Source organism: Carcharodon carcharias, chromosome 32, assembly GCF_017639515.1.
Source record: "Carcharodon carcharias isolate sCarCar2 chromosome 32, sCarCar2.pri, whole genome shotgun sequence".
In the NCBI taxonomy this organism is placed as follows: Eukaryota; Metazoa; Chordata; class Chondrichthyes; order Lamniformes; family Lamnidae; genus Carcharodon; species Carcharodon carcharias.
The window spans coordinates 2,411,198-2,434,564 of record NC_054498.1 but is presented as its reverse complement, the minus strand read 5'-3'; the positions used below and the strand labels follow the sequence as shown (position 1 = coordinate 2,434,564).

Below are 23,367 nucleotides of genomic sequence, written 5' to 3'. Positions count from 1 at the left end.
AAGCTTCTTGAGTGTTGTGGGAGCTGCACTCATCCAGGCAAGTGGGGAGTATTCCATCACACTCCTGACTTGTGCCTTGTAGATGGTGGACAGGCTTTGGGGATTCAGGAGGTGAGTTACTCAGCACAGATTTCCCAGCCTCTGCTTATTGATTAACATACCAGAAGACTATTTTATTGATAGAAGTACAAATGTACGACTATTATCAGGCAGAATACTGACCAGTATTACTGAAAATTGTATGATTACTTGTGCAGAAAGTTACCTGTTAGCAAGAATAATGCCCAGTTCAGAATGAATATTATTTTAGTACAGACTGGGTTAGATCATTAGTGGATACAATGCACTGTATGAATATTAATTGACAAAATGCCACATTAGAACATTAATTGTGTCTCTTTGGGGTATTAACTCACAGCAAGTTCTGGGGGTTATTAATTAACAGCATGCCTTATATCTTAATGGATTTGGGAGACCAAAGGAAGTATTAACAAAGAGCAGACTATGAGTATAGTAGAATGCATCTTCAAAGAATACACCAATATACAGTGAATATATCTCTCCAGCTAACATGAGTACTACTGTCCATGATTTCTCAATTTAGTAAGATATATTGAAGCACAGATTCTTAATGGATTTACACCTAACATTTAGGTTCATAAATTTTCTTTCTCATCACTGAATGACCTATGATAAAGCACTACCCTTGTTCCTGATAGATTATATCACTCATATCACCAGCCATCACTTTATGGTCATGCCTGTATACGGCTGTCACCACAGATACTTGCAATCTCCATATCTGATACAGATCTTTAGTTAATTTAATTACCTCCCTACCAAGAATTAACAAAGAAACTCTTAGAAATAAAAATATGCTTGAAAACCCTTGGCAGGCCTGACAGCAGGAGAGAACTGAAATCGACATTTCAGACATGGACCCTTCATCAGAGCTGGTAGATATGACAGACAAACTGCATTTAGAAAGGAGCAGGACAAGGTTAGGGCGAAGGGGAAAATACCCCACAATGACCACACGCACACACGAGTGACTTTGAAAGTGTTTAGATGCAGAACAGGGATGGTTACATGGTAGAAGTGATTTTCACAGGAGACAAAAGGAGGTGAAATGAGAAAAATCAGAGGTAAAAGATACATACACCATACGGACATAGAGAATGCTAAATAGAGGATAGAGGGATTAAAATAGAAGCATGAAGAACGAGCAAAGTAAAGCAGTATTAACAACAATAATCTATATGTGTATAGTTCCTTTAAGAGAGTGAGGTATCCCAAGGCACTTCACAGGAGCATTATAAAGCAAAATTTGACACCGAGTCACGTAAGGAGATATGAGGACAGATGACCGAAAGCTAGGTTAAACCGAAAGGTTTTAGTAAGCGGCTTAAAGGAGGAAAGTGAGGTGGAGAGAGAGAGTGTAGGGATGGAATTCCAGGGCTCAGGGCCCAGGAATGGCTACCAATGGATTAAAATTGGTGAAAAAATCTGGATACACATGCAAAATACTGCGTTATGTTAGAAATCAGAAATAAAAGCAGATAACACTGGAAATACTCTGGCAACCTTAGTGGAGAGTTAATGTTAAAGGCCAATGACCTCTCATTTGTTTTGATGCTGAGTTGACTATTTCTAGCATATCCTGTTTTCATTTTTTAACATTAAAAAAAATCAGTGAGCTGGCATTGATTTACCGAAAATGTAGCTCAACACTGCCACCCAGTGTACATCTGCAGAAACACTGCCACCCAGTGTACATCTGCAGAAATACTGCCACCCAGTGTACATCTGCAGAAATACTGCCACCCAGCGTCCATCCCCAGTAACACTGTCACCCAGCGTCCATGCCCAGTAACACTGTCACCCAGCGTACATGCCCAGTAACACTGTCACCCAGCGTACATCCCCAGTAACACTGTCACCCAGAGTACATGCCCAGTAACACTGCCATTCAGCGTCCATCCCCAGTAACACTGCCACCCAGCGTACATGTCCAGTAACACTGTCACCCAGTGTACATGCCCAGTAACACTGTCACCCAGCATCCATCCCCAGTAACACTGTCACCCAGCATCCATCCCCAGTAACACTGCCACCCAGCATCCATCCCCAGTAACACTACCACCCAGCGTACATCCCCAGTAACACTGCCACCCAGTGTCCATCCCCAGTAATACTGCCACCCAGTGTATATCCCCAGTAACACTCACCCAGCGTCCATCCCCAATAACACTGCCACCCAGCGTCCATCCCCAGTAACAGTGGGAGCAGAGAAGATCGAACCTGGGGGTGAACAGCGCCAGTGAAGCTTCTCAATAAAAATCTGAGGGTCGAGGCCCAGATCGAGCCAGTTGGAACAGCAGCTAAACCCCAGCAGGAACCCCGCCAGAATTCAAAATGGCTGACAAAAGTGACGTCAGCGCAAAGCAGGGAGCTGATTGGTAGATAGTGGGTAAGTTGTTTTTCTCCACTTTAAGCTACATTAAGGAAATGTAAGAGTTCTAGATTTTTTTTAAAAAGGAAAGAAACTTAAATCATTTTTTATTTGGTTTAAATTTAGGGCAAGAGTATTTTTACAAAAACAATGGTAGGGGAGCTCAGACCCGTGTGTTGTACGGCCTGCAGTATGTGGGAAGCCTTAGACCCTCCTGGCAGTCTGGATGACCACATTTGCAGGAAGTGCCACCAGTTTGAACAGCTTGAGCGCCGGGTTTCGGAGCTTGAGCGGTGGCTGGAGGCACAGCGATGCATCCGTGAGACTGGGAGTTACATGGGTGGCACATTTTTAGATGTGGTCACCCCGCAGCTTAAGGAAGTGCGGACAGAGAAGGAATGGATGACCGCCAATCAGAAGAAGGGAGGCAGGCAGGTCATCAGGAAAGCTCCAGAGTGCATCTTAAGAACCATTTTTCTGTTGGAAAACAGTGAGAGTGATGACTCCTCTGGAGAGTGCAGCCAGAGCCCAAGGAGGGAGGAGGAAGAGCAATAGTGGCAGGAGACTCAATAGTGAGGAGTACAGACAGACATTTCTGCGGCTGTAGACGTGACTCCAGGATGGTGTGTTGCCTCCCTGGGGCCAGGGTTAAGGGTCTCACTGAACGGCTACAGGGCATTCTGAAGGGGGAGGGCAAACAATCAGAGATCATGGTTCATATTGGTACCAACAACATAGGTCCTGCAACAAGAGTTTAGGGAGCTAGGTCACAGATTGAAAAGCAGGGCCTCAAAGGTTGTAATCTCTGGATTATTCCCGGTGCCACATGCTAGTGAGTATAGGAATAGGCAGATGAATGCATGGCTGAAGAGTTGGTGCGGGAGGGAGGGCTTCGGTTTCCTGAATCACTGGGTCTGTTTCTGGTGAAGGTGGGACCTGTACAAGTTGGACGAGTTACACCTGAACCGGAATGGGACCAACATCCTTGGCGGGGCGGGGGGGATGTGGTTTGCTAGTGCTTTTGGTGGAGCTTTAAACTAATTTGGCAGGGAGATGGAGTGGAGGTATTGTAGGGGGTGATGTAAAGACAAACATAGAACAAAAACAAATTCAGTCTGGAAGGCAGGGCTTATATAGTCAAGTTAATGCACAAGGGAGCATAGCAAGGCTGGATGGCATTTATTTTAATGCAAGGAGTCTTGCAATGACAGATGAGTTGAGGGTGTTGATTAACACATGGGGAAGCAATGATTTCACGGAGACATGGTTGAGGGAGGGGCAGGACTGGCAGCTCAAAATTCCGGGTTATAGAATCTTCAGGCAAGCCAGCGGGCCGTGGGGGGGGGTGGGGTTTGTAAAATAGGAGGTGGAGTTGCAATATTGATCAAGGAGTCAATTACTGAAATAAGGAGGGATGACATCTTAGAAGGTTCCTCAAATGAGGCCATATGGGTAGAACTTAAAAACAAAAAGGGGGAAATCACATTGCTGGGAATATACTATAGACTCCCAAATAGTCTTGGAGAGAGAGAGAAGGGCAGCTATGTAGGCAAATCTCAGAGAAAAATAATAAGGTAATAATAATAGTAATAATAATAGTAGGGGATTTCAATAAAGTGTGAAAGGTTTAAAGGGGGCAGAATTCTTAAAATAGACCCAGGAGAGCTTTTTAACCACCATGTAGAAAGTCCTACAAGAGGGGGCAGTGCTGGATCTAGTTTTAGGGAACGAAGCTGGGCAAGTGGTAGAAGTGTCAGTGGGGGGGCATTTCAGTGATAGTGACCTATGGTGAGATTTAGGGTAATTATGGAAAAGGACAAAGATGGACTGGAAATAAATGTTCTGAATTAGGAGAAGGCCAATTTCAATATGATAAGGCAGGATCTGGCCAAAATAGACTGGGAGCAGCTACTTGTAGGAAAATCTACATCAGAGCAGTGGGAGTCATTCAAAAAGGAAATAGTGAGAGTTCAGGTCCAACATGTTCCCATAAAGGTGAAGGGTAGGACCAACAAGTCCAGGGAACCCTGAATGTCGAGGAATGTACAGAATTGAATAAGGTAAAAAAGAGAAGCTTATGGTAGATACCGAGAGTTCAAAACTGCCGAAGCTCTAGAGAAGTACAGAAAGTGCACGGGGTTACTTAAAAAATAAATTAAGAGAGTGAAGAGGGGACATGAAATAACACTGGTGGATAAAATAAAGGAAAATCCAAAAGTTTTATAAGTATATTAGGGGCAAGAGGATAACATGGAAAGAGCAGGGCCCATTAAGGACCAAAGTGGCAATCTGAGAGAGGAGCCGGAAGGCGTAGGTGAGGTTTTAAGTGAGTACTTTGCATCTGTATTCACTACAGAGAAGGTCGATGTACGAATAAAAATCAGGGAGGGGGAGCTGTGATGTACTTGAACAACTTAGCATTGAGAGGGAAGGGGTATTAGCGGTTTTAGCAGGCTTAAAGGTGGATAAATCCCCAGGCCCAGGTGAGATGTATTCCAGGCAGCTGTGGGAGGCAAGGGAGGAGGTTGCAGGGGCCCTGACATTAATTTTCAAATCCTCTCTGGCCACTGGAGAAGTGCCAGAGGACTGGAGGACAGCTAATGTGGTACCATTATTCAAGGAGGCTGGTTGGGATAAACCAAGGAACTCTTGGCCAGTGAGTCTAACATCAATGGTAGGGAAATTATTGGAAAAAGTTCAGAGGGACAGAATTAATCTCCACTTGGAGAGGCAGGGATTAATCAGGGATAGTCAGCATGGCTTTGTCAGGGGAAGATCATGTCTAATAAATTTGATTGAATTTTTCGAGGAGGTGACTAGGTGTGTAGATGAGGGTAGGACATGTAATCTACATGGACTTCAGTGAGGCATTTGACAATGTCTCACATGGGAGACTGGTCAAGAATATAAGAGCCCATGGGATCCAGGGCAATTTGGCAAATTGGATCCAAAATTGGCTTAGTGGCAGGAGGCAGAGGGTGAAGGCTGAAGGTTGTTTTTGTGACTGGAAGCCTGTGTCCGGTGGTGTACCGCAGGGTTTAGTGCTGGTCCCTTGCTGTTTGTAATGATCTAGCCATAAGTTCAAAGATGATACAAAAATTGGTGGTGTGGTAAATCGCGAGGAGGAAAGTCTTAGACCACAGGACGATATAGACAGAATGTTCAGATGGGCAGAACAGTGGCAAAAGGAAATTAATCCTGAAAAGTGTGAGGTGATGCATTTTGGGAGGATTAACAAGGCAAGGCAGTACGTGATGAATGGTAGGACCCTAGGAAGTACAGAGGATCAGAGGGACCTTGGTATGCATGTTCATAGGCAACAGGACAGGTAGATAAGGTGGTTTAGAAGGCATATGAGATACTTGGCCTTTATTAGTCATTGCATAGAATACAAGAGCATGGAAGTTATGTTGGAGCTATATAAAGTGTTAGGCCAGATCGGGAGTACTGTGTGCAGTTCTGGTTGCCACACTATAGGAAGGATGTGATTGCATTGGAGAGGGTGCAGAGGAGATTCACCAGGATATTGCCTGGGCTGAAGTGTTTCAGCTATGAAGAGACATTGGATAGGCTGGGGTTGTTTTCCTTAGAGCAGAGAAGGCTGAGGGGGGACCTTATAGAGGTATACAAAATTATGAGGGGTATAGATAGGGTAGACAGGAAGAAACTTTTAACCTTAGTGGAGGGGGCAATAACCAGGGGGAATAGGTTTAAGGTAAGGGGCAGGAGGTTTAGAGGGGATTTGAGGAAAACTTTTTTAACCCAGGGGGTGGGGGAGGGTATCTGGAATTCACTGCCTGAAAGGGTGGTAAAGGCAGGAACCCTCATAACATTTAAGAAGTATTTAGATGAACATTTGAAACGCCATTGCACACAAGGCTATGGGTCAAGTACTGGAAAATGGGATTAGTGTAGATAGGGGCTTGATGACCAGCGCAGACACGATGGGCTGAAGGGCCTCTTTCCCTGCTGTAAAACTCTGACACTATGACTCTAACACAGCCACCCAGTGTCCATCCCCAGTAACACTGCCACCCAGTGTCCATCCCCAGTAACACTGCCACCCAGTGTCCATCCCCAGTAACACTGCCACCCAGTGTTCATCCCTAGTAACACTGCCACCCAGTGTTCATCCCTAGTAACACTGCCACCCAGTGCCCATCTGCAGTAACACTGCCACCCAGTGCCCATCCGCAGTAACACTGCCACCCAGTGTCCATACCCAGTAACACTGCCACCCAGTGTACATCTTCAGTAGCACTGTCACCCAGTGCCCATCCCCAATAACACATGAACATACGGATTAGGAGCATGAGAAGGCCACTCAGCCCCTCAAGCCTGCTCCGCCATTCAATAAGATCGTAGCTGATCTGACTGTAACCACCTGCTTACCCCCGATAAACTTTCACCCCTTGTTTATCAGGAATCTATCGACCTCTGCCTAAAAACGTTCAAAGACTCTGCTTCCACTGCCTAACACTGCCACCCAGCGTCCATCTCCAGTAACACTGCCAACCAGTGTTCATTCCCAGTAACACTGCCACCAAATGTCCATCCCCAGTAACTCTGCCACCCAGTGTCCATCCCCAGTAACACAGCCACTGTGTCCATCCCCAGTAACACTGCCACCCAGTGTCCATCCCCAGTAGCACAGCCACTCAGTGTCCATTCCCAGTAACGCTGCCACCCAGTGTCCACTCTGTTAACATAGGCAGAGTATGCTCGTAAAGATTAATGTATCTCCTTCCCTACAACTCTCATCCCTCACATTAATGAATGCAAAATTCACAAAATAATTTAAAATCTAATTGATTTGGAACTAGACCTGAGCAAAAATATCAGCGTTCATTCAGACAGATTTTATCAACATGAAGTTAAAGCTTTTGAATTGGTCAAAGTTAAAAGTTATTTTGATATCTTTTAAAGTTACACTATCTCTCCGCTAATACTTAAGGGGCTTCCAACAATGTCAAATATCCAAAGCCTGTATGTGATAGCAGATTTGGAAAGTATCTATCTCTCCTTCCTAAACAGGGTGAGTTTTTGGGGCATCAGCAGGGAGCATTCTATTCCCCCCAGTGAACTTGTTTGGTCACTCATTGCGAGAGTGAGGATCGAATCTAAAAAACACTCTTACCTTCAGTTCAGTATTAATGGTAACAACAGGAGCCTCGTCATTAATGGGGATCACAGTCACAGTCACTGACATTGGCTCACTCTGTCTGCCAATCTCTGAAATGTTAGCAATTATAGTGAAGCTGTCCATCAACGTTTCACTGTTGTCATGGAAATAAAACACTGCTTCTTCCTTGACCTAAAAATGTGCAGGAAAGGAATATTAGGAAGGAAGATCTCAGAAATAGCAAAGCAAATACTAAGCAAATGATTTAAATCAATAGAGCCCCATACAGATCAGTTGCTGTGTATGTGGGTATTTTGCGCATCTCATTGACACTGGTCATTACTGAGCAGCCCATTGCCTATAACAAGCAGGTACCTGAAATGTGCCATACCTAGGGGATATTGTTAGAATATTACCTAGTTCTTCAAGACAAGAAAGACAGAAACATGTAGATTAGTTTTAAGCACCCCTAAAACATAGCAGCCACCTGTAAACTTTACCAGGGCAGCGTTTTGAGGACACACTCTGATTGTGCATTTGAGTTCTAGAATACTATTGGCAGAAGGCATGCAATTTCTCTGAATGGATGGTGGGTGATGGGCTGCATAACACATACTAAGGTGGCAATGTCCCATGAGCTCTGAGACTGCAAGAGGTGCAATCAGACAAGAGAAGGAAGATCAACAAAAGGAAATACCAGTCAACCTACCGCTCCCATAGTAAAAGAAGAAACACTGTCTTCAGGAAATCTTTGGTGTCCAATTCTGCCATGCTTAGGGACTTTGGTAACATAAAATTCGAAATTCAAAGAGGTAAGGTAATTGGAAATATTTAGGATATCTCCGGTGAGGGCCTGTGCATCACCTTCTCTCACTGAGATATTCTGTGTCACCAAGAGAATTACATCAGGAATGAGTTCTACCAGTACTGTGAGACCATCCACCGTCTTAAATCCATTGGACACGTCGAGAATGAATGCATCCCCCTGAGGGCTGAATCTAGAATTAACATACTGAACTCTTCCTCCATTTATATCATCCTGGGAAAATGACTTGAGGGGTTCCTGTTGGCCGGTCAGGCTCTCAGTCACCATGACCAACTGACCATTCACAGGAGCAGCTTTCACAGAGTAGATCAAATCTGATGGAACACTATCGTTGTGAAAGACCTGTCCAAGAAAGCACAAAAAAAAACCAAAATACATTCATTTAAAACACAAACAATATAGCTTGGTAATTCAGTGAACAACAGGCAACCAATTTAACCCCTGGCTTGACACACCAAGGTAAAAGGACATGAACCATGGAGCTTTATGAGTAACCTTGTCTCACAATTCTTTCAAAGATAATACATTCTTGCATCAATTTGAGAGAAGACACAAGACTTCAATGAAAGACAGTCTCAGGTCAACTCTCAATAAACAATCTCACGGGGATATCAAAGGTGCTGGTAATGATGAAGACATTCTCCACGATCCAGTTCATAGCTTCTGCAACACTGATCAGCATTAGGGAAATACCACTTTCAAACTGCTTATAATGACAATCAACAAATACAGGGTAATTAGGCTAGGAATATCTCTGAATGGGTGGCGGATGGTGTACTGCATAACACATACGGGGGTGACAATGTCCCATGAGCACTAAGACTGCAAGTGGCAGGGGGCAGTCAGACAACAAACAAAAGTCAGACTGACAAAAGGAGGGAGAAATATTGAACAACTCTGTAGCTGGGGCAGAGATCACTGCTTTCTCCTGGGGGTGTAGACATCTTTGAAGGGGGGTGCAGGGGATTGTGATAACGTTGGCTGATACATGTCTGCTCAGTTTCCAAAAGTTATGACAGCGTGGAGTGATGGGTTGATGTGGCAGGGGAAAGCTGCAATAACAAAACCCTCACCACGACAGATTTAAAATGGAGAACAGGCATTTAGACCGCCTCCTGCAGGCATGGCTGGATAATGGCACTTGTATGATGTGTTTCTTCGCATAGGAATTTTCAATGAATGACGAAATGGAATGGTGTAACACAACCAACATTTTTAAAGTTATGTATTAGATATTCATAAATCATGGGGAGTGTCTGTAAGGCAGATAATTCAGACACAAAGCTAGTGGCATCCTGAATGTAAACACCGGCTTGCATTTATAAAAAACCTTTACTGTAATAAAAAATATCCCAAAGCTGTTATACATAGGAACAGGAGCAAGCCATTTAACCCCTCGAGTCTGTTCTGCCATTCATTGAGATCATGGCTGATCTGTGACTTAACTTCATATAACCTCCTTTGCCCCATATCCCTTAACACCTTCTGTTAACAAAAATCTATCAGCCTCAAATTTAAAATTAACAGTTGATCTAGCAACAATTGCCCTTTGAGTGTAGAAGTGTTTCCTAACTTCACTCCGAAAGATTTGGTTCTAATTTTTAGACCATGTCACCTAATCCTAGACTCCCCAATCAGCGGAGATAGTTTCTATCTACCCTATCATTTCCCCTTAATATTTTGATACTTTGACTAAATCAGCCCTTTTAACCTCCTTAATTCCAGGGAATACAACACCAGTTTGTGTAATCTCGCATTGTAATTTGGAGTCTAAGTATTATTCTGGTAAATCTACACTGCACTCTCCCCAAGGCCAATGTCTCCTTGAGATCTGAAGAAGGGTCATACGGACTTGAAATATTATCTCTCTCTCCACAGATGCTGTCAGACCTGCTGAGTTTTTCCAGCATTTTTTGTTTTCATCTCCTTGCTAAGGTTGGTTCCCAGAACTGAACACAGTACTCCAGGTGTGGTCTAACCAAGACTTTGTACAGTTGAAGTGTAACTTCTACTCCCTTGTATTCCAGTCCTCTCGATATAAAGGCCAGCTTTCCATTTGCCTTTTTGATTGTCTGTACGTGTCAATTACATTTTAATGATCTGTGTACCTGGACCCCAAGTCTCTTTGGAACTCCAATCTTTGTAGCTTTTCAGCATTTAAAGTATTCTGATTTATCCTTTTTAGCTCAAAGTTAATGATCTCACCTCTGCCTACTTGCTAAGATATACCTTCAGTAGGAAGACTGCCCTTTGTGGACCCTTAGTGAATCACAGCAAGTTTAATGCTGGGTTACAACTGACTACATGAGAAACATACATCAGGAATCAGCATCATCAGCATAGTCTTAGCACAATATAAAGCTTACACAAAAACAGAAAATGCTGGAAAAATTCAGCTGGTCTAACAGCATCTGTGGAGAGAAAGACAGAATTAACGTTTCGAGTCCGTGTGACTCTTCTTCGGACCTTACACAATGGCCTCTGGCCAACATCACATTTTTCAGGAAATTTCTTCTATGGTCTATTTCAACAAGAGCTGCAGCCCAGCCAACACTGCTGGTAAAATGGCAGACAGCAGAAATTCATACTGTTCAGTTAAAATGTTCAAATGCTAATCTCACACATCTGGATCTCATTATTTGAAATTCCCACATAAGAAATAAAGCAAAGTACAGGAGCATAAAATATTTATCCATCCATCCGGTCCCAGGATCTCAATCGCCTACTCTCTTAAACATCCACCAAGTTTTCTCTTAAAATATCCCACACTCTCTGCCTTCACCACTTCTCCAGAGACCATTCCACATGTTTACTCCCCTGTGCAAAGTGATTAAGTGTACACTCTCTGTGCTTCCCTCTTTTACCCATCAGCCATGTTCCTAGTTTTGGAGTTTGTGACGATCTCAGACAGATTACTGGAATTCAATTTTTCTAGCCCTTTAAATATCTTTATTCTTGAATAATTTCTCCTGACGACTTCTCTGGACTAAATGGTCAGAGATTCTTCAACCTGACATCACTGCTGAGATATCTTCAGCTGGGTAAATAGGAATGTAGGGGTTATTGGATGAAAACAATCCAAGGTCCATCAGTTAAATATTTAAATAAAAACAATGTGCAGGGTTATGGGGAAAAGGCACGAGTCATAATGCTCATTTGGAGAGCTGGTATAGACACGATGGGCTGAATAGCCTCCTTTTGTGTCGTAACAATTCTGTGATTCTGTGAGTTCACCTTTTACCATCCTGGTAGTCACATTATACAATCATAATGGAGTTATTGATTAATCACAGGGATCAATCTCTATCAATGAGTCTACAATAGACCCAGGCATGAGGTAGGGAAAACCCCCAGTGCTGGAGAGATTTGAAAACCATTGGACCTAAGTCACACGTTCTTCCTAATCACATTATACTTCACCAAACATCATACCTTAAATTACTCATCTACTGGATTCCAAAATAGTACTTTCTGAGGGAAATCTATCTCATTTGCAATTGAATGAATCAATACCAATTGCCTCCACTGTCTCTGTAGGGAGTCTGTCTGAAAGTTTAACCACTCGCTCACTGTAATAGTGTTTCTGCATATTAGTTTTGAATTTAGCCTCCACACCACCCCACCCCCCACCCACCCTTCGACAGTAGATTGAATCCTCTAGTTCTGTTCTGGACAAGGTGAAGCAACTGGTCATGGTCAGCATTATCGAATCCTGAAAACAGCAATCTGATCACCCCTTCTCTTCAATTTGAACATACTTAGCCTACAATAATCATTCTTCAAAATTCAGCTCCTCTATTCCCTTAATCATTCTTGTTGCTCCCTTTTGTATCCTTTCAATAGCTGCAATATCCTTTTCTACTGCAGTGGTATAAATACGGAAATAGAAATTGTTACTGTTATGACCAGAATGCTGCGCATCATTCCAAGTGCAGTCACACCACTTATTTATAAAGTAGTAGACTTACTTTATTATTTCAGCTCAATTTTGACCTTTTAATATCTGGTTTGTTTTATTCACTACCACCAAGCATTGTTGCAATAATTTCAATTTATTGCCATTCAGGACAGCCAGATCTCTTTCATTTTCCATGCGCGTTATTTTCTTTCACTTAAGTCATCATTACTTCCTGAATTTCTTGTCCCCCTTGTGAACACTTTGTATTTCTCGCCATCGAATTCCATCTGCCAGCTGAGTGCCCAATTCCCAATTATATTCAAACTCTCCTGTCGTTTATCTTTGCAGTCCACTTTCATCAGCCTTGCTTCTACAGAGAGACAGGAGGAGGTGCAACAAAAAAAAAAAGTAGATTTCCAAGTACGATACTGGAAGTTATAACTATCAGGAAAGATTGAATAGCCTGGCTTGCTTTTCACTGGCAAAAAGACTGAGGGAGCAACCTGATAGAGATCTTTAAAATTATGAAAGAGCTTGATAGGGTAGACATAGAGAATGCGTTTCCACTTGTGGGGGAGACCAAAACTACAGGCCATGAATATAATAAATCTACCAAAGAATTCAATAGGATTTACCAAGAGAGTGTTAAGAATGTGGAACTTACTACCATGCAGAAATAGTTGAGGTGAATACCATAGATATGTTTAAGGGAAGCTATATAGGCAGATGAGGGAGAAAGGAATAGAAGGATATGCTGATAGGGTTAGATGAAGTAGGGTAGGAGGAGGTTCATGCAGAGCATAAACCAGCATGGACCAGCTGGGCTGAATGGTCTTTTTCTGTGCTGTAAATTCTGTACAAATTTGGCCATGGTGAAGTATGTTGGAAAGCTTTTTTTATATTAAATGTTTTATACAATTGCAAGTTATTATGGGCTGTCAGCTGAATTGTGCTTAGTGCTCAATGTATGGCTATAACCGAGCCTTATGCAGCCTAATGGCCAAAGATAAAAATCATAAATAAAAAGTTTAAAAAAGGAAAATATTTTCATAATTGAGAAACTAGATGGCAATTTACACAACAGGGAACTTTTAGCACAATCAGTAGAATGAATACTTTCTATTAAAGATAAATAAAAGATAGTAAGCAGGAGTTAAATTAAAATAAGGTAACAGAGAATTTTTCCAAGTATTAAATTTCCCTTTCTAAACTTATCCAGCTGGGTTTAAACTCAATGACCCAAACTAAATACTATGAAACAGCTTTGAACAGCTGACATGCAGCAACTAAGTTGCATTCTCACAGATAACCATCAGTATATTTAAATGAGAGGCAATAAAGTGATGAAAGTAATTCCAGATTCTGCAGTGAGCATGAAGAAAGATGTGCAACTGTTTCACCTCATTACTGTGGAATGAACATAAAGGATAAGGTCAAGTCCAAAGCTTCAAGCAAAAATAAGGGGTACATTTTCACAGTGGTGGGGATTGGCCAAGCAAGTGGTACCAATTATCCTAAGACAGAATCAAATCCCTATGAAAGAATTTCGGAAGTAATCAAACACATTTCCTAAACCCAATAACCATTAAGAAGGCCAGACTATCATAGCTGTAAAGTGAGAGAGAGAAAGCGCAAATCCTGTCACATCACCACCAGATGGTAGTGTGAGGCAGTGCTGACCTGAATTTTTACTGCTCACGAGATCTATAGATCTTATATGTCACACTCAAGCACTATGCTATCACTGAATCCTAAGGCTCACCCACTTCAGAAGGATGGGAAGCAGAATCCTGCAGGATTAAAGCCTAAGGACTTCTGACTCCAGGTCCAGTGCTTAATGGACTGATCAATGCCTTATAAATTGAACAAAATATTAAAAGTTACCTGCAATGCTGAAAATTAAAAGCAGAATTAATGGCCTCACATAATGAAAAAGTAAATTGAATGGAATTTAAAAAATATAAAAATGGTCAAAAAATTAACTGAACGGGGATTGAATCAAAGGGAGGTTTCTAAGCTTCTTGCTGAGTGAGCCTACAGTTCCTCAGAACATTCTAGATTATTCCAGTTTAATTTAGACAGAATGTTTAAGGAAGCTGAGTGATTTTGATTTGGGAAAATGAAGTGTTTGAGGTCACAAAATTGAAAAGTTTTTAAGATTATGAAGGGAATTCATACATTGTTCCAGGCAAATTATCCCTGGTGGCAAAAGGTTCAAATCCCAGTGAGAATGAATTAAAAATGAGGGAGTAGAGGCAGGCAGGAAAGTTGAGGGAACTATTTCACTCAAAGGGTTATAGAGTTGTTGAATAAGGAAGGCCAATGATTCATCTTAATATTTATCTATTGCAGGATCTAATAGCAGGTTAACAAGTCAGATAAGGACCACCCTCCATAACTCAGTTGGTAATCACAAAATCCAGCGGAATCATATGAATCAAAGTCAATGCCAAGTCTGTGCTACATCAGCTGACCTCAACTAGGGCAGATGTAAAACCAAAAAATAAAAACAAAAAAACTGCGGATGCTGGAAATCCAAAACAAAAACAGAATTACCTGGAAAAACTCAGCAGGTCTGGCAGCATCGGCGGAGAAGAAAAGAGTTGACGTTTCGAGTCCTCATGACCCTTCGACAGAACTTGAGTTCGAGTCCAGGAAAGAGCTGAAATATAAGCTGGTTTAAGGTGTGTATGTGGGGGGCGGAGAGATAGAGAGACAGAGAGGTGGAGGGGGGGGGTGTGGTTGTAGGGACAAACAAGCAGTGATAGAAGCAAATATAAAAACAAAAAAACTGCGGATGCTGGAAATCCAAAACAAAAACAGAATTACCTGGAAAAACTCAGCAGGTCTGGCAGCATCGGCGGAGAAGAAAAGAGTTGACGTTTCGAGTCCTCATGACCCTTCGACAGAACAGTTCTGTCGAAGGGTCATGAGGACTCGAAACGTCAACTCTTTTCTTCTCCGCCGATGCTGCCAGACCTGCTGAGTTTTTCCAGGGAATTCTGTTTTTGTCAGTGATAGAAGCAGATCATCAAAAGATGTCAACGACAATAGTACAATAGAACACATAGGTGTTAAAGTTAAAGTTGGTGACATTATCTAAACGAATGTGCTAATTAAGAATGGATGGTAGGGCACTCAAGTTATAGCTCTAGTGGGGTTTTTTTTATAATGGAAATAGGTGGGAAAAGGAAAATCTTTATAATTTATTGGGAAAAAAAAAGGAAGGGGGAAACAGAAAGGGGGTGGGGATGGGGGAGGGAGCTCACGACCTAAAGTTGTTGAATTCAATATTCAGTCCGGAAGGCTGTAAAGTCCCTAGTCGGAAGATGAGGTGTTGTTCCTCCAGTTTGCGTTGGGCTTCACTGGAACAATGCAGCAAGCCAAGGACAGACATGTGGGCAAGGGAGCAGGGTGGAGTGTTAAAATGGCAAGCGACAGGGAGGTTTGGGTCATTCTTGCGGACAGACCGCAGGTGTTCTGCAAAGCGGTCGCCCAGTTTACGTTTGGTCTCTCCAATGTAGAGGAGACCACATTGGGAGCAACGAATGCAGTAGACTAAGTTGGGGGAAATGCAAGTGAAATGCTGCTTCACTTGAAAGGAGTGTTTGGGTCCTTGGACGGTGAGGAGAGAGGAAGTGAAGGGGCAGGTGTTGCATCTTTTGCGTGGGTATGGGGTTGTGCCATAGGAGGGGGTTGAGGAGTAGGGGGTGATGGAGGAGTGGACCAGGGTGTCCCGGAGGGAGCGATCCCTACGGAATGCCGATAAGGGGGGTGAAGGGAAGATGTGTTTGGTGGTGGCATCATGCTGGAGTTGGCGGAAATGGCGGAGGATGATCCTTTGAATGCGGAGGCTGGTGGGGTGATAAGTGAGGACAAGGGGTGAGGACAACTAGGGCAGAACCTGGGTGCCACAATTGTCCTTAGTGTCCCAGAAATAAGAAGGGAGCAAACTGACTAGGGTTCCCTATCGGATCACTATCACAATCCCTGTTGGAAAGTATTAATCTTCCACGAAGATGGCATTAAGCTTGGTGTGATGCCTCCGATACATGAATGGTTGCTGACACTCATTGTCAAAGTGGCCACATAAAGAATGGTTACTTGGATGATGTCTGAAAAGCAGTTCGTCGGAAAGTGAAAGTAGGAGTAGGCCATTAGGCCCCTCGAGCATGCTCTACTATTTAACTACATCATGGCTGATCTACCTCAACGCCATCTTCCCGCATTATCCCGTACCCCTTAATGTCATTGGTATCTAGAAATCTATACACCTCTGCTTTGAATATACTCAATGACTGGGCCTCCACAGCCCGCTGGGGTAGGGAATTCCAAAGATTCACTGCCCTTTGAGTGAAGAAATTCCTCCTCACCTTGATACTCCAGACGTAATTAATGTACTTAACAGAGAAGAGAGGAAAATGTTAGCAACTTAAGGGGCAGCTAAAGTGTCTTTAGTGTCTATTTGTAAAGCTGACAATGAGAATTTATTACTCAAGCAGATAAAGACAAGGGAAGATAGCAAACAATTCATTATTTATTGATTTAATTGGAGAAGCAAAGAATAACGTAATTCAATTCAGTTTGTTAATTAATTAGACTGGACCAACAGATTGGAGGATAATTAATTATCATTGATGAAATTCAAAGCTGAAGTGGCAGAAATGTGAATAATTTCTAATAATTATATATTTGATTGACAGGAACACAGACACTGCTAGAAGGAGGATGTTAAATCTGAACAGGAGTAGCAAGTAAGGAGCAGGAGCTTAAATTTTTCTATTTGTTAATCAGAGCCTGGAAGTCGGGAAAAATTAACCCTTAAACCCCCAGCAGCTTCGCAGCATTCCATAATTCTCCAAACAGGACAGTACTTTGAGATTTCAGCTCAGACATTGAGACAAATGAACTTGAATTTATATATTGCTTCATTATACCAGTGGGTCATCCCAAAGCATTTTATCAGCCAACAAATGACTACAGAATTGTAGTCACTGTTATGTCAGTAAATGTGGCAGCCAATTTTCTGCATAGCAAAATACCACAGAAAATTTATGACTCCTATGTTTTGGGTGTCAAAGGAGGTTTGATTGAGAGAGAACTCCTGAGCTCTTCTTTGAATAGTTTAGTGAAATCCACCTGAACAAACAAACGACTTGGGTGTAATTTCTTAATCAAAATACTGCACTTCATTGCAGCACTCACTCAATACCACACTGAATTGTCAGTGCAAATTATGTGCTTAGATGTATAATGAAGTTTGAACTCCTATCAATTTAGCTAACCTGACACTTCTGCTTATTTAAGCCAGTGCTTACAAGAAAAATATTGGCTACAATTGGTAAATAAGTCAAGAATAATCAAACTAAATGATGTCATCAACAAAAACAGTTTACCAAGGCCAAATCCAATATTATGTTTTTGTGATTAAGAAATCAATTCTAGATACACATTGCAACTTCAACTCAGTGACCATAAGTAAATAATATAGAAACATTCTCCAACTCCAGGGGTCTGTCTGGTAAGAGATTGTCAATTTCTCACTAGTCACTAATCCTGCTTAATTTATTAACACCTTAAGGGCTTCCTGTTATCTAACTAGATGCAATTTAAGCTATTTCTTATGAAGTCTTAAAATAACTATAGGTTTGGAGTTCTAGTAATGAACTGTTCTCAACCTAACCATTGATCTAAAGCAGATGTAACTAATCAAATCCATCTGGTATCAGCTATTCAATGTAAAAAAATCTAGGCAAATAATTCAGTTTCTCTGCTGCTAATTAGCAACCTCAAGAATTTCTTTCAGGGTGGATTGTGGCAGCCTGAAGGAGGAGACGACTAACTACTCAAACTAGTCACAACAGACACATCTTTGTGCACAGTCAATTTCTTCAAGCAGAACTACTGGAACATTGAATTTCTTTGCAGAAGTAACCAAACTTGGTACACTTTATTTTATTAGAAATGTGTTTCCTCACTGGGCCAAGGCACTAGCATCAAGCTGAGTGAGCTTTGTTCAGGGGCTTGGGTTGCATGTGTCTCAAATTGCATGCTGCCAATTTAGTTGCTTTTTAAATAAATGATAGTGTCTCACTCAAAAGGGCAAAACACCATTTTAGAGAATCCCGTGGAACTGCAAGACAGTGTGAGTTGGTGCATTCAAAAGACATTAGAAAATTTGAGGGAATTTTAAAAAAAAGTTTAACTAGACTTACAAGGAGTTGTTCATCCCAAATTTTCTTTGCTTCTCCTTGGTCCACAAAGAGCTTTTTATTGTGGACCACGATCGGTGGGTGCCGGTGACTTTCCTTGAAAATTAAAATGGGAAAAGTTCCTTTTGCTTTGACCTCTTTCACTTCAACCACAAAGTTAAAAGAGTCTCTTGAATGCCTGCTGTTGTCATGACGATAGACCACGAGGCCGTCGTTTATATCTTTCTGCGAGAAAGAATGATCCAGCTCACCACTTACTAGAATTTCTCCATGACTAGGTGGAAATGTTACTCGGTATACTATTTCCTCTTCACTCCAAATGTCCATATTGGACTCCACACCAAGAAGATAGCCAAGGATAGGTGACTCTTGTCCTTGATGAACTAAGAACGTGGAATTATTGACTATTCTCAGAAACGGATCTAATGCATGCACTTCCAAGACAGTCATAGTTTGATGCACACCATCAGACACCTGTAACTGGAAAGTTCCTCGATGAGCTCCATGATGTTTAAACAGCACACGCTTCTTTTCCATATCATCCTGACTAAAACGGGAGAGTTCATGGGCAGTGTCATCTGCAGAGACAATATTACCATTGGAGATCCCCCATTTGGTATAAATCAATTGGGAATCATCAAAATTCGAGTCTGCATCATGAAAACGAAGTTCAGCTGTGGTTAGCAAATGTTGCCCATTTAATGTCACATTAAATGTCTTGTTCACCACTCGAACTGGTGGCTGGTCATTTGTTGGTCTTATTAAAATCTTCAGTGTGCCAAGAATCACATCTGCTTCAGGTTCATCATCTTTAGACTGTTCCACAACAACAAAAACAATCTTGTCTTCTAAAGTTTCAGAGTCATCATGCTTATACATCAACCTCTCTTGGAGAATGTCGTCATTCGTAAAGATTGTGATAGGTTTCTCAAGGTCTGTCTGTGTGAACAGTTTCCCATGCTGAGGAGCCTGAGTAATATTATACACAAAAGCAGTAGTGCTCTGACCTATGGTGAAAAGTTGATCCTTGGTGATGGTTTGTATGCCTCCTTCTACCACAACCAATGATTTACTCATTAAAATTGGTACCTCTGGATCAATGCCAATCAATATTGGATAAGTATATACTGGGGAGTGTTGGTCTCCAACAAAAACTTGAAACTGGAAGCTGTCTTGGGTTTCTTCAGCATTTCTAACTGTTGCTTCATAAGTAAGACCTACTTGCTTTAAGTCCTCCTGGGTGAAGGTGGAACCTACTTTTAGCTCCTCATCCAGAACCAGCAACTTTCCTTTAGCTGGAGACTTTAAAATAACATACCTGAACAGATCAGCAGGGATAGTATGGCCTTCTATTGCAGCTTCCAGTTCATTTTGTGTAATCTTTCCTCGTCTAACATTATTTAATTCATTTGGAGATATCCTTACCAGTGTTATTTTGGCCCTCTTTATTTTTATAAAAAATGTATTGTTTTCAAGGATTTTCTGTCCAATTATCACTGCAAACTCAAGTTTCTCTGTTGTGTCATGTTTGCGAAACTCAGGATCTGTGCTGAAATATCGAAGATGGCCCTGTTCTATATCGTCCTGATGGAAGATCTTCACCGGTTTCCATTCCCCGTTATTGTCAAGGTTCTGCACCTCACCATAATATAATGGCTCAGTAATGTTGTACAAAATATCCACCTTCTGCCTGACTGCATTTGTCTCCACAGACAAATTGCTGATGGTGATTAGACTGACACCTCCTTGTGGAAGAATTAAACCAGTGTTGTTGCCCACTTGCACATCAGGTTTCAAGGCCACAATTCTCAAAGGAGTTGGGTTGCTTATTTTTTCTCCATCACTGACCTGAAGCAATAATTCAGAAACTTTGGCTCCACTGTGAACATAGCGAATATTTCCCACTTTCAGATCTTGACATGAAAATTCTCCAACTCTCTGGCCAGGGTTTCTCATGTCTTCAACATAACCTGGATCTTCTTTATTGACTATAATAATTTTTAACTCAGAACAAACATTGTCAGCATCTACAATACGAATGACATCCGGACCAAGGGTTTTCCAAGTATTTTTAAGAATCATCATAAGATTTCCATTTGGGAAGATTAGTTTAGGTGGGTCATTGATAGGGATTATCTTGATAGTAAAAATGTACTGTTGACCCTGTCTTAAACAGTTTGGGATCTCTTGTTTGCTATGAGCAGATACTTCAAATGTTAATTGGTCAAGTGACCCTTCAGATCCGTCATGATGGTATGTTATATGATGGTGGATCACATCTAATAGGGTAAATGCTTTTCTACTCTTTGCACCTGGAATATTAAGTTCCAGATGCCCATGTCTTGCATCCTGAATTATCTTGAAAACTACTTGGGAATTTCTCACCCCAATTCTCCTTAGATCAATAGTGGGATGAATGTGATTGAGCTCCAAGGTGGAAATTCCTCCTTCTTTTACAATTAATGGTGTCAGATCTAATAGCCTAGTAAAATTACTGAAGACTTTAGATATGTTCTTACTGAGCAAACAAGGTGCATTAGTTGTTGGAACCTCCCAAAAACTCGGAATTGCTGTTGCTGAAATCTCATCTTCCACTTTATTCTTGCCTTCCTTCAGTCCCTCACTCTCTTCATCTTCACATACAGTATCAATACCCTTGGTGACTAATGCATCTGCCAAACTTTTCTTCTCTAAGTTTACCCGGATATTTTGAATACAGCCAACGAAGGAGCCAGATACTGTTCTTTCCACCAACATATAGGACAGTCCACGTTTAATTAATTCCAATGAGGCTTTGTTGTCTATTCCACCAATGAACATGTGCCCTCGGAGGTCCAGATATGTCTTCTCATTGTCAGTTAGTTGCTTTTGAGATAATTCATCATCTACTTTAATTTGTATATGGTTCATATTAAATAACAGATTAACACTGTGCCATTTTCCATCACTAACAAAATGAGTATTATCTAGTACAACAATTCCACTTCCGTTGTCAAGTAAAACGCGGAGGTGACCATCTGTAATTTCTAACACAATAAAATCTGTCTGCCATCCTGCATGATAAAGCAAAGGGGCATGTTGAATCACTGTTTTCAGAAAGCACTCAAATGTTCCTTCTTCTCTTGCATTCCAGCTTGGGAAGGAGATGTAGGATTCTGGCCCTAGAAAGTTGGTAGGATAATTGTCTCCCGCTACAATTACATTACTACATCCATCCTCTATCTCATAAACAGTCCTATACTCAGGATGTGATGCAAGTGAGGATAACATGTCATAATCATTGAACTCAGCCTTGGAAATGCAGCCTCTAAAATGACTGGATTGCCTTGATAAATAAGGAATCTTCGCCTCTCCAAGTCCACCCACATATAGGGCATTGTTGATATTCAGCTTATCAGGATGGCCAGGCACCTCCACCGAAGTTGTGAAGAGTTCATCTACAGTCAAACTTAGAGTCTTGTTCTCATGCACAAGATAAACATCATGCCAAACAAGATTGTTAAGCTTCAAGCCTGTCTGAGAATGCAATACAGCTTCTCCAGATCCAAGTTCTAATTTCACCTGAAAGATAAAAACACACAAAAAAACTTATAATGGGAATCATGGAAGTTGGAAACAGCAAGGTTGGTGAAGTTGTGATTGCTCTGTTCTGTTGGATTGTGATTGCTCTGTTCTTTAGGGTTGTGATTGCTCTGTTCTGTCGTGTTGTGATTGCTCTGTTCTGTCAGATTGTGATTGTTCTGTTCTGTCAGATTGTGATTGTTCTGTTCTGTCGGATTATGAGTGCTCTGTTCTGTAGGGCTGAATTAGTCCTGCGCCAAGAGTAAAGCAGAAAGTGGACTGAAGCCAATGAGAGTGCACAGTACACTGATTGGGAAGCACACGAGAGGGGAGTCCCATGTTCTATAGGGTTTAAAGATACAAATGTCTGTTTAGTGGAAGGATATAGATTGGGAGAAGCTCCATTAAGAAGAGCAGAGGCTGAGCTAAAATCAGACAATTGCAGAATAAAAGAGAACAGAGAGTTGTGGTTGTATTGGCTACACATGGGACTTCAATAAATGGAATATTTCCAACTGAATATTTCAATATCAGTAGATTTATTTCACTGCATGTACTAGATGGTATGAAAAGACAATAAACCAAAGTCAGTTGGCTCAAGAAATTGACCCTAGTGATTGCTACTTTCTCAACAGTTCCCAGTACCTAAGATAAAAGCAAAATACTGCGGATGCTGGAAATCTGAAACAAAAACATAAAATGCTGGAAAAACTAAGCAGGTCTAACAGCATCTGTGCAGAGAAAAAAACAGAGTTAACGTTTTGAGTTTGTATGAGTCATACGGACTCAAAATGTTAACTGTTTCTCTCTCCACAGATGCTGTCAGACCTGCTGAGTTTTTCCAGCATTTTCTGTTTTTGTTCCCATTACCTAATCTGTGTTTGAAAACCTTGGTTCAACAAGTGATGGATAATTTTTCATTTTTAAAACCTCTGCATGCCAGGGACAGTTTTCTAGGCAATGCCTGGATTATGCATTCAGCTTTGGAAATGCATTGTCTGCATTATCTCTAGTTGGACATGAGGTATAAATAATTACTAATATGGTCGTAGTGCTTCTTCTATGTATATTGCTGTAGCAGCTACAGTCCATGTTCCCTCACCCTAAACAAAAAGTTTAGTATGAGCCAAGCAGTTCCAAGTTTCTAGTTCAGTGGTGGGGGTGTTCTAATTCATTGCCCTCTAACAGATCCTAAATCTAAAACATTAAAGCAGGTTTGAAGAATGGAAAACCTTTCTGGAGATAATGCCCGAAAGGCAAAAATCAATTATCAATGTCAATAAAGAAAACATTTCT

The 23,367-nt window shown here is 41.5% G+C and overlaps 1 protein-coding gene across 1 annotated transcript in view; it reads right to left on the bottom strand.

The window, feature by feature from the left end:
* The window catches only part of LOC121272092 (chondroitin sulfate proteoglycan 4-like), an 84,996-nt gene that overhangs the window by 16,044 nt on the left and 45,585 nt on the right, over window positions 1–23,367 (bottom strand). Inside the window, exons 3-5 of the mRNA XM_041178535.1 lie at window positions 18,514–22,071; window positions 8,284–8,742; window positions 7,590–7,766 (exon numbers count right to left, since the gene is read on the bottom strand). Of these exons, the coding sequence (XP_041034469.1) occupies window positions 7,590–7,766; window positions 8,284–8,742; window positions 18,514–22,071 (4,194 nt within the window). The remainder of the gene's footprint in view (window positions 1–7,589; window positions 7,767–8,283; window positions 8,743–18,513; window positions 22,072–23,367) is intronic.